This window comes from Anoplopoma fimbria, chromosome 15, assembly GCF_027596085.1.
Source record: "Anoplopoma fimbria isolate UVic2021 breed Golden Eagle Sablefish chromosome 15, Afim_UVic_2022, whole genome shotgun sequence".
NCBI classification, from domain to species: Eukaryota; Metazoa; Chordata; class Actinopteri; order Perciformes; family Anoplopomatidae; genus Anoplopoma; species Anoplopoma fimbria.
Window position 1 is genome coordinate 9,719,689 of NC_072463.1, and position 13,172 is coordinate 9,732,860.

At 40.9% G+C, this 13,172-nt stretch overlaps 1 protein-coding gene across 1 annotated transcript; it reads right to left on the reverse strand.

The window, feature by feature from the left end:
- Positions 1–643: 643 nt before the first annotated feature.
- osr1 (odd-skipped related transcription factor 1) lies at positions 644–9,727 on the reverse strand. Its single transcript, XM_054614565.1, has 3 exons — positions 9,697–9,727; positions 2,130–2,828; positions 644–930 (listed from the first exon to the last, which is right to left on the reverse strand). Exons 2-3 carry the CDS (start codon positions 2,798–2,800, stop codon positions 798–800), a joined length of 804 nt encoding a protein of 267 aa, XP_054470540.1. The 5' UTR covers positions 2,801–2,828; positions 9,697–9,727; the 3' UTR covers positions 644–797.
- Positions 9,728–13,172: the final 3,445 nt, after the last annotated feature.

Consider the following 13,172-nt stretch of genomic DNA (forward strand, 5'->3'; position numbering starts at 1 on the left):
TCCTCGTTTGGCAAGACTTTGTCAGTTGGGACGACGTTACGCAACAAAACCAACTATTAAGGTTTAGGACAGAACACAAAACCAATAGATTACATCCTGTGACTGTTTTATGAGCTGCCATGTGACTGGGCCGTGAGAACAATGTGCAGTGCACTGAGTCTAATCAGCACACTACCTGAATGTCTTACCTCATATAACAACATTTCACTCAGACAACCACTTACATTCAAATATTTTATTTAGAAATGATTATTTGTTTTGAAAATAAGTTTAAGAAATCCAGTGATATATGTAAATAATCAATTATCAGGTTAAAGTGCAAAAATACATTTTTTGATATAATGCATCTGTACAAAAAAAACATTTGGGTATGATATTAAAAAGGAAGAAAATGTATTAACATGGCTTTGATCATTCTCAGTTTTTGTAAAAAATAAAATAAAATTGCTAAACAGTCGTGTCCCTTTTATAAAGTTTTGGGATTATATGCTTCTGAGCAAAGTATTTCACTGAGCAGCCACAATTGTTGTTTTTACATTTCACATTCCACACACCCATTGCCAAGTCAAGCTTCAATAACTAAGCATACACTTTTCCACTAAGGCTTACAGTATTTCTGCATTATTCCTTTAAGAACTGGCTGGTGAAATAGTTTGTCGTTGAGGAGTATTCCCACAAAGGCAGAGCTCTCTGCCTCCAACAGCTGAGATGAATATGTCTTTGGTTGTTCTTTGACTCTTGTTGTCTTTGGTCTTGTTTTTCCAGTGTCCCCGTCCCTTTCCTGCTGGCAGAGTGAATCACTTGATCTTGGCTGGCTTCAGTTCCTTGACCTGCATGTGTAATGTTTTGTGGACAGCCAGAGTCCTGGACTGACAGAAGCCCTTCCCACACTCCTGACATTTGAAGGGCTTTTCTTTGGAATGAATGTACCTGCAGGGTGGACACACAAAGCAGCCAGTTAGTACTTAGAAAGAATCATGTCAGGTTCAGAACATCATCATTACTGTAGTTATTGCTTGTAACTCTTCATTTAATTAACAGCATAACACTTATCTGGAATTCAGTTTGGATTTGTTTCGAACGCATCACAGTTAGTAGCCTACTTATTAACAGCTTTTAAAATTGATGGCAGTCGCTACATTAAGTCAGCAGAGAAACTGCTTTGAAATGTGTTGTTTGTCTGTGTATGCTCTCCTGGACACAGATGGAGAGATAGTCTCTACTGATGAAGCTCCCTTCACAATGTGGAAGGCCATCATTTTGGACCTTTTGGAGTGAATCGTGGTCGGAGCACTATGGTGTTATTCTCACATGTTTAGATGTAAGAGATTCTTTCATTACATTACATTACATTACAGTCATTTAGCAGACGCTTTTATCCAAAGCCTTTCCTCAAAGCCCGATGAGTTCAAGGAAAAAAGAACTACGGTGTGACTATGGCATCTATTTTGGGAGAGCAAAGTGGATTCAAATTCTAAATTTGGTAATTCTTTAATTGTGAGAAACACTACCTGAAGTCAGTCTAAAAAAAGCTGTGATACCACAGATGGTAACATTATGCCAATTTGACACTAATGTCAGCACCAAGTTAATGAGATGCAATTATTCAGACATTAATCACTGATTTGGTTTTGGGTCTGCTGGTTTTCTATGTGTATGCTACATTGCTAATGCACCACACAATTAGTTCAGCAGCAGTCAGCCAGCACGGAACATCTGACTGTGCAGTTATTTGAACACATTCAAGATCTTGTGTCCTCTTTTACAGCAAAAACATTTATGGAAAAAAACAACATCAAAAGAAACAAACTCCTACTTGCAAATGACATAACTCTTCACCTTCCCTGTAGCACACTCATTACTCAAATCACTTCACAGCATTTCTGTGAAATAATCTTTTCAAATCATCGTATGTAAATTAATGACATTTAGATTTAGCAAACTTTAGCTTACTCTATAGATAAAAAGGTAGAGCTTGAGAGAAAAGTTCAAACCTCGCACATATTACCACAAGTAGAAAAACTGCTGCATGAAGTGACACGCTTATCGAATTAACAGAAAGTAACCCTTTATGCACACAGTGAATATTGTATTTTATGTTATTTTACTTGCTAAAATCTGGTTCTCACCTGTGGTCCCGGAGATGGTCCTGTCTTCTGAAGGCCTTGTGGCAGATATCACAGGTATATGGCCTTTCGTCCGTGTGCGTCCTCTCGTGGATCAAAAGGTTGTAGGATTTGGTAAAATGGCGGCCACAGAACTTGCACACAAACTCTTTCTTGGTCTTGGAGGGCAGTCGGCCTCTGCTGGACTTCCGCTCCGGTGAGGAGAGTTTGGTAACATCCAGGAGGCATCCAAGGCCGGCTGAAGTCGGGTGGAGAGATGAAGCCTGTGCAGCCGCTGTGGAGCCCGTCATGCTGAGGTCTTCTGCTTTCAGATGATCCTCCTGGGTGGCTGCAGCTGCCAGGTTGGCAAAGTCAAAGCGGGGCTTGTTCTTGGAGCTCTGCAGCAGACCTGCTGAGTCCTGCTTGGACTGCAGGAGGTGAGGGAACATGGGGAGGGAGGCCATGGAGGAGAACTGCGCAGGCAGCTTAGAGATGTTGCAGCGGGGCAGGGACAAAGGTGGGTAGCCCAGGGTCCACTGGTGGAGGTGGATAGCGTGTAGGGCACTGAAGCTGTAGATACTGTGAAAATGATCTGTTGGCAGCTGGAGGCCTGTGGAGCTCTGGAGGAGGGCGTAGTTAGCCAGCTGGAGGGACGGGTGGAGAGGGACAGGTGCTGGCAGAGTCTTGCTGCCCATGGCTGCTACACGGAATCCAACAGGTCCTCTGATAGAGACAGAACACATATGCAGATGAAATGATGCAAACTTTGAGCCAAGTCACATTGAATCATTTCTAAAACTTTCTTAAGTCAATTCAATGAAAAGAGCAATTAAGATACCAGGAGGTCTGAACACAACGCTCATGCAGACACTCACTCACACACACACACATTCATGGTGTAACTGCAACTACATTCATACAAGAGACCAGTGAGGTGTGAGGGGAATTAGGCAGGAATTTCAAAGTCGTCAAAATAAAATGTTGTCATTGTATATTTCTGCAAACTACAGAAACGTTGAATCTAGACTTTTCTGAACCAGAAACATCAACATTTCTATACATATGTGCTTATCAATACTATAGTGTTTTCACTGCTTGTAGCGCTATTGCTGTTGCAAAACTGCATTCTCAATTACGTGTAGGTTGATGCAACTTTATAAGAGGAAGATCAGTACAGGTTTGATCTGTTAAAAGAAAGAGTGGGAAAGACATGCTCATTTGCTTCCTTTCTGAGAGTGAGATGAGAAGATGGATTTCAATCTCTGTGTATAAAGTATGGAGCTGGAGTCAAGGTGGCTTAAGGACTGGACTTTGTCAAGAAATAGTTCTGGAATGCAACTACCCCTACAACTACAAATTACCATTTTTAGATTTCTGAAAAAAATGAGATCCAAACTATTAATGATGGAGCTTTAGATGTGTTCTTTGTTGACCTCTGGACAGAGCAAAACTGTTCCCCTCTGCTTTCACTCCTTATGCTAAGCTAAACTAACCTAACACACAGACATATGGAATCCATATCATCTCCCCTTTGGGGAAAAAAGTGATTGACTTAGCACTGTACATTCCTTGTCCACATCATAACTCAATCACTGATGGGCTTCATATATTTTGATTCTTAAATGAATAATGTCCACCAACCACAGAATGTTGTCTACAGTTGGTGGGTCATGTTTTTAAAATGAAACAGAATTTTTACCACTGTTGGAAGGTTGAGAGGTTTAATTTTATTAAAGGGCTGGTGGTTCGTGGTATATTTGGTAAGTGATTGAATTCATACAAAGGATAAATACTTTAAATGTCACTATGACCCCCCCCCTTCCTACCTACCAAGGACCCTAGTGCTTCCCTAAACCCCATATAATAATAATAATTAAGCCTTTATTAGTCCCACAATGGGGAAATTATGTCTCTGCATTTAACCCATCCCAGAGGAGCAGTGGGCTGCAATGAAGCGCCCGGGGAGCAACTTGGGGTTAGGTGTCTTGCTCAGGGACACCTCGGCATGTTGCCGGTAGAGGGGTTTGAACCACCAACCTTGTGGTTACGGGACAAGCGCTCTACCTCATGTGCCACTCCCCATAACAATACACACACTTCTGTCAGGAGCCAATAAACATCAAGTCCAGGTGCAGATAAGGCCTCATTATCAGCTTATTAAGGCTGCGCATGTGAAAGGTCCTGCAGTTGGTTCCACACTAAACAAAACTCTAAAAGCTAAGCCATCTGCAAGCACACTCCAGCCTAACAGGGGCTCCTTGTCCAAGTCCTATTCCAAATTCTCACTATTAAAATAATGAAAATGCATAATAATGCATGCTAATTATATTCTATATTATATTCTATACCAAACACTGCAGTTCTATTTATGTATTTATTTTGTATAAATGGAGTGTACTTTTATAATAATCTAACTATATTACTTAAAAAAAACTTAAATTTCATTTTAATTGCATCCTCTCACTCCCGACAAAAGCCCCAGGTCAGAGGCCAACCTGCATCGGCTCCAGCGCTTTGCGTGAACTGTTTGAAGACGGAGCGGCATTCCAGATGATGTGGATCTGTCAGGGAGCTACCGCTGAAGAGAGCGCAAGAAACAGGCAGAGCGGCGCTGCTGGCAGAGGGCTCCTCGCACCTGTAGTCTACCTGTGTGAGCTATGTGTCGCATTTGCAATACGACATAAGTTGTTGTTGTTGTTGTTGTGCTGAGGCTGAGGGGTGTTTGCATGAATAAACATAGCACATAACACAGTGACCGATCAACAAAAGAAACAATCAAGACATTTGGAAACAGGCTGTTAAGTGAACACGTGTGCTGACGACATCATCAGCAAGCATGACATGTCATTTCTTGACATAGAGTAGATTGGAGACCTCAGATGAAGGACCTCAGATGAAGGACCTCAGATGAAGGACCTCAGATGAAGGACCTGGTAGTGTGTGACTCCCTGTCCCCGGTCGGTCATGTAGTGTGAAAACCACGACCACTAACACAGTGGTTCTCAAATGGGGGTACGTGTACCCCTGGGGGTACGTGAAGGCACTCCAGGGGGTACTTGAGATTTTTAAAGAATATATTTAAAATTAGCATCCATCCAAAAATCCTTTCAAAATAGTTATTTAATAAATATTCAATAAAATATAAGTGTAAGTTCATAAACTGAATTCAATGCCACAATGCAATCTTCAGTGTTGACAGTTTAATAAATCAGACACTGATGGCACAGCGCTGTGTGTTACATCTTTTTTTCAACCAAAAATGCTTTGCGCTTGTTAGGGGGTACATGGCTGAATAAATATTTCACAGGGGGTACATCACTGAAAAAAGGTTGAGAACCACTGCTCTAACAGACTCCTGAACACAAGACAGCAAGTTGTTCAGCTGTCGACTTTAAAAGCTGTGTAGTGTGAACTTGGTTTAAGGTATTAAACAATGGCCGTGCTTTAACGGTGTGTTTTTGAAAGTGAACACAAAACAATTGGCAGCATTTACACACACATAGGTGTGTGTGTGTGTGTGTGTGTGTGTGTGTGTGTGTGTGTGTGTGTGTGTGTGTGTGTTTCCTGTACCCAGAAACATGCCCGGGGCTGTTGAGTGCATAAACTCAGATTGACAGCATTGAGACAGAGACATACCTGTGAGCTGTTCAATCAGGTCTGATGAGCCGGAGTAACAATAGACAATAATGTATCTTTGTTTGAGGCAGCCTCCCACACTCCTCTCACCTCCCACAGGTCACTCCTCCCACAGGTCACTCCTCTCACAAGTCACTCCTCTCACCTCCTCCCACAGCTCACTCACTCCTCTCACCTCCTCACACCTCCTCCCAAGTCACTCCTCACCTCCTCACAGGTCCTCCTCTCACCTCCCCACAGGTCACTCCTCTCACCTCCTCCCACAGGTCACTCCTCTCACCTCCTCCCACAAGTCACTCCTCTCACCTCCTCCCACAAGTCACTCCTCTCACCTCCTCCCACAGGTCACTCCTCTCACCTCCTCCCACAGGTCACTCCTCTCACCTCCTCACACAGGTCACTCCTCTCACCTCCTCCCACAGTCCCACAGGTCACTCCTCTCACCTCCTCCCACAGACCGGTTTACTGATCAGTTACTTTTACTCAGGTTTCTCTGAGTTTAACTTCAGATCATACATGATAGTTGTACTGCAGCATAAGTACAGCTATGGCGATTACTTTTCATTCCCTTTTTAACTTTTTTTTTTTTTTTTTTTAAATGTATATGACAGCAACTTTTATTTTATCACCCAAAACATATAATGCACCACTATGATTTGTCCCATGAACTAAATAATAACCTATACAACTGAGTATGAAGTAATTACATTTGCCACCACCTATCAGTTCTAATAATAATAATAATAATACTAATACGATGTTTTTTTTACTCTGGTAAAACTTAAAATCATTTTACCTGTAATTGAGTAATTTTAGTGCTTTTACATCTTCCACCACGGGGCACTACTAGAGTAGTGATACAGATAACAATAGAAACAGCTGCAGGAAGAGATCTGTCAGATTAGCTCTGATTTCTTTCTCATATCGCTCTTTAAAAAGAAAATTCTGAATTGCGTTCTCCTTATCGGTTCTTCTTCTGCTTTTACTCCTCTCGTTGTCACTGTGTTTTAGTAATTTACCTCCTGCTTTTCATTATAAATGTATAAACTTTATTTCTTTAATTATTACCATCTGTTAAATTATCATGCTTTTTATTTCTTTGTAAAGCACGTCTTAACTTGTTTCTGAAAAGTGCTATAAAAATTAATAAATAAAAAGTAATTATTATTATTATCCTTATTAATATTAGTATTAAGTATGACTTTCAATATTATTATATATCTTTGGAGAAAACTGAATAATGAAACTTTCCATCTCTGGTTGACACAACAGAACAAACCCACATTATTTTAGATGCCATTGTTTCCAAAGCTTATAAAATATTGACATTAACTTGGAAGATAAGTGATATTATGGAAATATTTGTATTATTATTTTGAACTATTCAGGGGAACCTTGAGGAAAAAACTGTTTTCAAATTGATAAAGACGAGTAATTAATTATAAGGACAATAATAATAATAATAATAAAATAAATCTTAATAATCATAAAATAATTGGGGATAGTGAATATTGTTTAATCAGCAATCTATTGTTCATTTTAGAAATAGACGCAATTATCAGATCAGAAATAGTGGAAGCCAGGGTATGAATGAGAACCTGGTATCTCTCAAGCTAATCAGGATTTAGGGAAAAACTGAGTTGTTTGACATTTAAGAAGAATGAGTGGAATTGTAAAATCATTAGCAACCATAAAACAATAACTTTCTAATCTCATCCCCAGCTGTGTCGTAGAGGCTAGCACTCAAATAAAGTATAAAGTATATTAAAGTCAGCCAGCTGAAGGTTTTATAGCTTTAAGGTGCTATAAGATATTATGCTGTCCTGCAGAATCTGAACGGAGGGAATAGAGTTTACATTGTGTTGTTACATTTGAATATATGTAGTGAATAAATGAGAAAGGCCTTGGCCTCAGACCCGAGGCTGGGCCGCTCATCCAGTAAACTGCAGTGAAGTGGTTGTAATGAGGAGCAGCGGAGCTCAAACAGCCCCCTGTGGTCTGTTCCTTTCTGATCATGACGCAGAAGTAATTGACTTATACTTAGGAGGTCATTAGAGGAGATAAGTGCTGTGCTGCTGAGCGTCTCCTCACCTTTAACCCTTTGATGTCTGCATACCATGGGCACCAAGATCTTAACAGCCATGTGGCCCTCTGCTTTGGTTCAGACTGTGAGATGCAGCACCTCAGAGAGCCTCGTCGTGGAGACTGAGACGCTGCTTCACACCTCCATGTAAACGCGATCAGGCTGGGTGTAGTACACACATCTACTTCTAGAAATGACCAACAAGCTTTTCCTCCTTTACAGAACTGACCAAGTCCTAACCATAGAAAACACATCCTCCAAACTGACCAAGTCTGTGACCTGGTGAAGTTAATCTGCTAATTGAAAACATACACAGAGTGGGTGTTTTAAGAGCTGATTCCCGTCATTTGGTAGTCAATACATGGACATTTTACTTCATTTAAATCACGGCCTCATCACTTCATTATGCAGTAGGTTCACTGAATGGTCCCTATTTGTACCATGACATTGATAAGAACAGTGCCACAGGTTCTCTTGAAATATGAAATAGCTACAGCTGCCAGGGAGTAATAGGCTGCCTGACACAGCATAAATCAACGTGCTTTCTTTTTCTAAAATCAAGTTTGTTACTTTCTTTTATTCTAGAAAACATAAATAGATCTCTGAAAACGTTTTGGAAAAAAGATGATTTATATAGGAACAGGTTAAAACGTTCTTACCGCTGATACCACTACAGACATTGGCTTTTTAAAATAAAATGAGAACAGAGGTTCATTTATTTAGCTATCGATGCTCAACAAACACATGCATATAAACTCTACTGTTCAATGGCCTTGTATTTTTCTTCACCATTTCCATTTTATTTAAGGTCATACTGCGCTACATTTTAGAGGAAAATATTGTATCGTTTAAAAGAGCTTCTGAACCATTAATCCGCTGAAGTGTTCGAGTTAAAATGAGCACCATTTCACTATAACTGCATCAAAATGCAGCTTACACATTTAACACATGAATACTACTACTTAAAACTCTGCAAGCGGCATTAATGCTTAACGTGCACCTCCACTAATAGTTATGTAAAGTGAGCATTGAGTAGCATAAAAATCCAGTCTGGTCCATGCGTGGCCCCCTGTCCGCCTCCACACTGCACCAGGATCAGATCTCCAGAGTGAAGGCCCGTCACACCTGCCTCCCCGACCTCTGCTCAACGCATGCGGACTTCATCTGACCCCGACCAGCAGCAGCATTACTGAGTGATGCCTGTGCTGGTGTTTATCCCGTCTGTGTAACCGTGCAGCCTTTATCAGAGCGGGTTCACGAGCATTACTGTGACTCCAGATTAAAACTACAGTTCTGCAGAGGGATTTCAGTCATATGTAGCTCATAAGATGATGATGATGATGATAATCAGAGCTGTAGGCTGTTTGGGAATTTTGCTTGTGAGTGAAAAAAGAAGGATAAATATGAATATATAAATAATAAAAATAATATAAAATGTTTTAGTGGCGTCACTCAGCCACATAGAACACACCACAGCAGGATGAATGTGTTATATTTATCAGTACATCTGCTGGGAAAAATATTTTATAAGTAAATACATTTAAATACAGCCGTGACGACACCAAAAAGCTATTTTTTAAGCGCAAATGTTCACTTTTGTCCCTTTAATTATAAACCATTTAAAAATCACTATTGTTATTATTCGATGTGTGAAGAAAACCAGTCCAGATATTGACGAAAATATCAATCTGATGTGATAACTGTAAAGAAGTGAACGACAGGCCTACACCTGTTACACAGGAGTGCAAATCTAAAGTTGAAAGTAGTATATCAATATGAAAGTGTCTACATAATGTTTCAATCAATAAATAAAAAAACGTTGAGTGTCGTTTCATTCTTCGTTTTGAATATAAAAACAAAGTGAAGACTTACCAATAAAAGTTCTTTTTTTTTTTTTTTTTTTTTTAATTCTCCCTCTGCAGCTCGGAGGTCCTGCCGGAGGTTCAGGTTGTGGCAACCCGATGAGCAGCCTGGTTTACCGGGGCGGATGAGTTAATGAGCGGGACGGGGCAACAAGCATGTTCCTCCGCTGATGCGGCTTCCCTCCGGTGAGAGCTCAGGCAGAGGCTGGGCTGAGCGGGCTGAGCGGGCTGGGCGGTGTGGGGGTGCAGCTGTGGTGTCGGGACGCCTCTCCGCTCCGCTCTTCTGCGCTCTCACCCGCCGCCGCCTCTTTATTCCAGCGTCCTACTGGCGCGTCACTCAGCCAGCCCACATAGAGCACACCACAGCAGGACACGGAGCATCGCTGCTGCTGCTGCATGAGCGCGCGGTGCCAGGGAGGAAAAGTCTGAAGTGGTAGTGTGTGTGTGTGTGTGTGTGTGTGTGTGTGTGTGTGTGTGTGTGTGTGTGTGTGTGTGTGTGTGTGTGTGTGTGTGTGTGTGACATGTCGGCCCGTGGGCGCACACTGAACGGGGCTGGGGTGATGGAAAGGTGCGCACGCGCTCCTTTCAATTATCCAAATAGAGTTTGATGCAACAATAGAACAATGAGTTTACTATTTCTAAGGTTCAGCTGTCAAGAAAAGCATTCCATTGGAAGCACGTGAAGGCCGCTGTGCGCCTCTCCTCTCCGTGTGCGCCTCTCTCCTCTCCGCGTGCGCCTCTTCTCCTCTCCGCGTGCGCCTCTCCTCTCCGCGTGCGCCTGAGCAACAGCGCTTAACTTGCTGCACGTTTGATATTCAATAATTGTTCAGGAGATAAACCCGGTCAGCCGTCGGTCAGTGACAGTGAAAGATCAGATGGACTTGTTTGGAGTGTTAGTGTGTGATGTCCATTCATAACCTTTAGAAGCCTAGATATTGACTCAGTACTCTAATGATATTTGGGATTAACAAACTGATGCAGTCACCACAAATCACTGACTGTTTGCCCTGATACTCTATATCTACATAAGACCCCTAAATCCTAAAGCTGACAAAGGATTGATATTAAATATTGATTGCATAAAGCCCAATTATCTTTTTTTTGTTGTTGTGAGATACTGGTAAGATGTAAATGAAAAGGTGGTGAAGTGGTCAAACCATTCAAATGTAACATTCTTAGAACTGAACCAATTTGTAAATGTCATATAGGCATATCACATGTACTTTTAATAATAACAACAATTATAATAATAATTACATTCAGATTTTCAGTGTTTTGATGCAAAAAAAGGATTTTTAAATCATTAAATGTCCAAATGAATTTACCTTTGTGGATGTTCATCATTTAAAAAGTCTACACAAAAAAACAACAACATAGTTTGCATAACAGAAAACATTTACTGTATATTCCTACCTACTTTAATAATCCCCTGGGGGATCCCGAACCCAGGCTAGGAGCCTCTACGTTGACCTATAATGGACAGCGTGTAGTGTATCAGTGTGTATGCCAGACAGTGCTGAAGCTTATGGTGCTGTGCAGCAAACGAGGAGGAAGGCCATGTTTCAGTGAACAACATCTGCCATCTGCTGGAGAACTTTCTTCAAAAAAACTTCATCCTTCCTGATGTTTGACTAATCTTCTGAGGCTCTGACACTGACCGTCAGAGCTTTATCTTTAACTGGTGTCTTGATTGTGATGCCAAAGTAAACAAACTAGTTCTTCATCACCTGACCCAAAATGGCATGAGGAGGATTCTGTTGGCTCAGTGTGTGCTCATACATTGTGTGATATTTGGCGGGAGTTGCTCATTTTGAGTAACAGTTTATATGTGCAACCATAGTGGTCAATCAGGGATGTAGCCACAGAAACCCCAAAAACCTCCATCTGTGAGCGAGAAAACACAGCAGCCAGACATCATTTACATTGTGTGGAGCAGTCACTGTAAGGAAAGGCTCTGGTGGAAGTGCCCACTGTGTGGTGGGATACTTCTCTGTAAACACACACACACACACACACACACACACACACACACACACACACACACACACACACACACACACACACACACACACACACACACACACACACACACACAGAGCAGCACATGGAGGCTCAGTAAATCACTTACATACACTGCACCAGCTGCTGACATCATTTCAGATGTAGTAAAAAAACACTCAGCTGTCAAAAGGAAACGGCTGCCAGCACAAACCCTCAGCTACTAGGATTTTTTAATGGTACAGGTTTGATTTTTGCAAACATTTTTATTTCAAAGAATGCAATTTTGGCACAGGCCTAGTATTGTTTCATGCATATTGAATACATACCAGGGTCGTTTAAAAAAATAAACCAAAAAATTGTATACTTGTGAGTGTCAAAGTTCAGCTCAAAGTCCTCTTACTAGTTTTTGCAGAAGCTTTGAACCCCATCTTAATGAAGAAGTGCTATACTTGGTTCACATGATAACATCTAAAGCATCTCCATGACAACTTTGTAAAACTCAATTCTTAGATAAAGACTGTGGCATGCAGATGAGAGTCGTAATATCTGTTTATCCGTAGCATGATATTTCTTCATTGAACAACGTCTTCCGTCTTTGTGCTAGAAAGCAATTTAAAATCAGGATACATGGCTCTTCTGAGCAATTTCGCTTGTTTTGTTTACAGCACTCAGTAGATTCTGATTTTAGGTTCAGTTACTCCCCCTAGTGCCCAGAGAGAAGCATTGACACTTTAATTCCTAAACAAAGAAAAAGATCAAAAACATAATCAAAATATTGAATGCAAATGGTTTATGTATTTCAACATTATGCTGTGTTGCTTAATGCAATGAATGGTATGCTTCAAGAACAAAATAAATAAGTCAAGCAACAGAGCAGTCTGTAACAACGCCCTCCCTAGAACAACATTACAGATTAATAGATCCCAAACAACCTCCCTACATTTAGAAAGGATTTCTGCAACAACAGATCATATTAACCACTGTATCACTTATTGTATAGTTGAATGTCTAAACCTCATTTTTCAGTTTGGAGCCTGGAGCTGATGTAGGCAAAGCAGCACTGAAGATGGAGTCTGAAATTCTGGAGAAAGATTGTTAATTTAACTCAAAACCCAAACATACACCCTCCTCCAGACAGTGCACCATCGCTGGCTCGGCCCGAGCCACTTGTTTGTTTCCATTTACAGAGCCAGGATTGTGTATGAACACCAGATTTTTTTTTTTTGATCTCAAAACAGAACTGACAACTGAACTTGAACAAAGTATGTTGGATGAGAATTGCTCACTGCACCTTAAGCACCATGCCAAATAGTTATTTTCTAAAGAAAGGTTCACATTTTTCACAGTATATCTTATTACATTACTAACATGCCCATTATGTAAATTGAAAGAGTAATTGCTCTTTGAAATCATCAGTTTTCATGATATTTCTGTCAGACACACGCTGCTTTTCATTTTGCCTCCCTGAGGCCCGCTCTAGGGACT

Coding starts and splice junctions, on each gene's coding strand:
- osr1 (XM_054614565.1), bottom strand. CDS start 2,800: ATGGGCAGCAAGACTCTGCCAGCACCTGTCCCTCTCCACCCGTCCCTC. Junction 931..2,129: donor GACCATCTCCGGGACCACAG/GTGAGAACCAGA, acceptor TCCACCCTGCAG/GTACATTCATTCCAAAGAAA.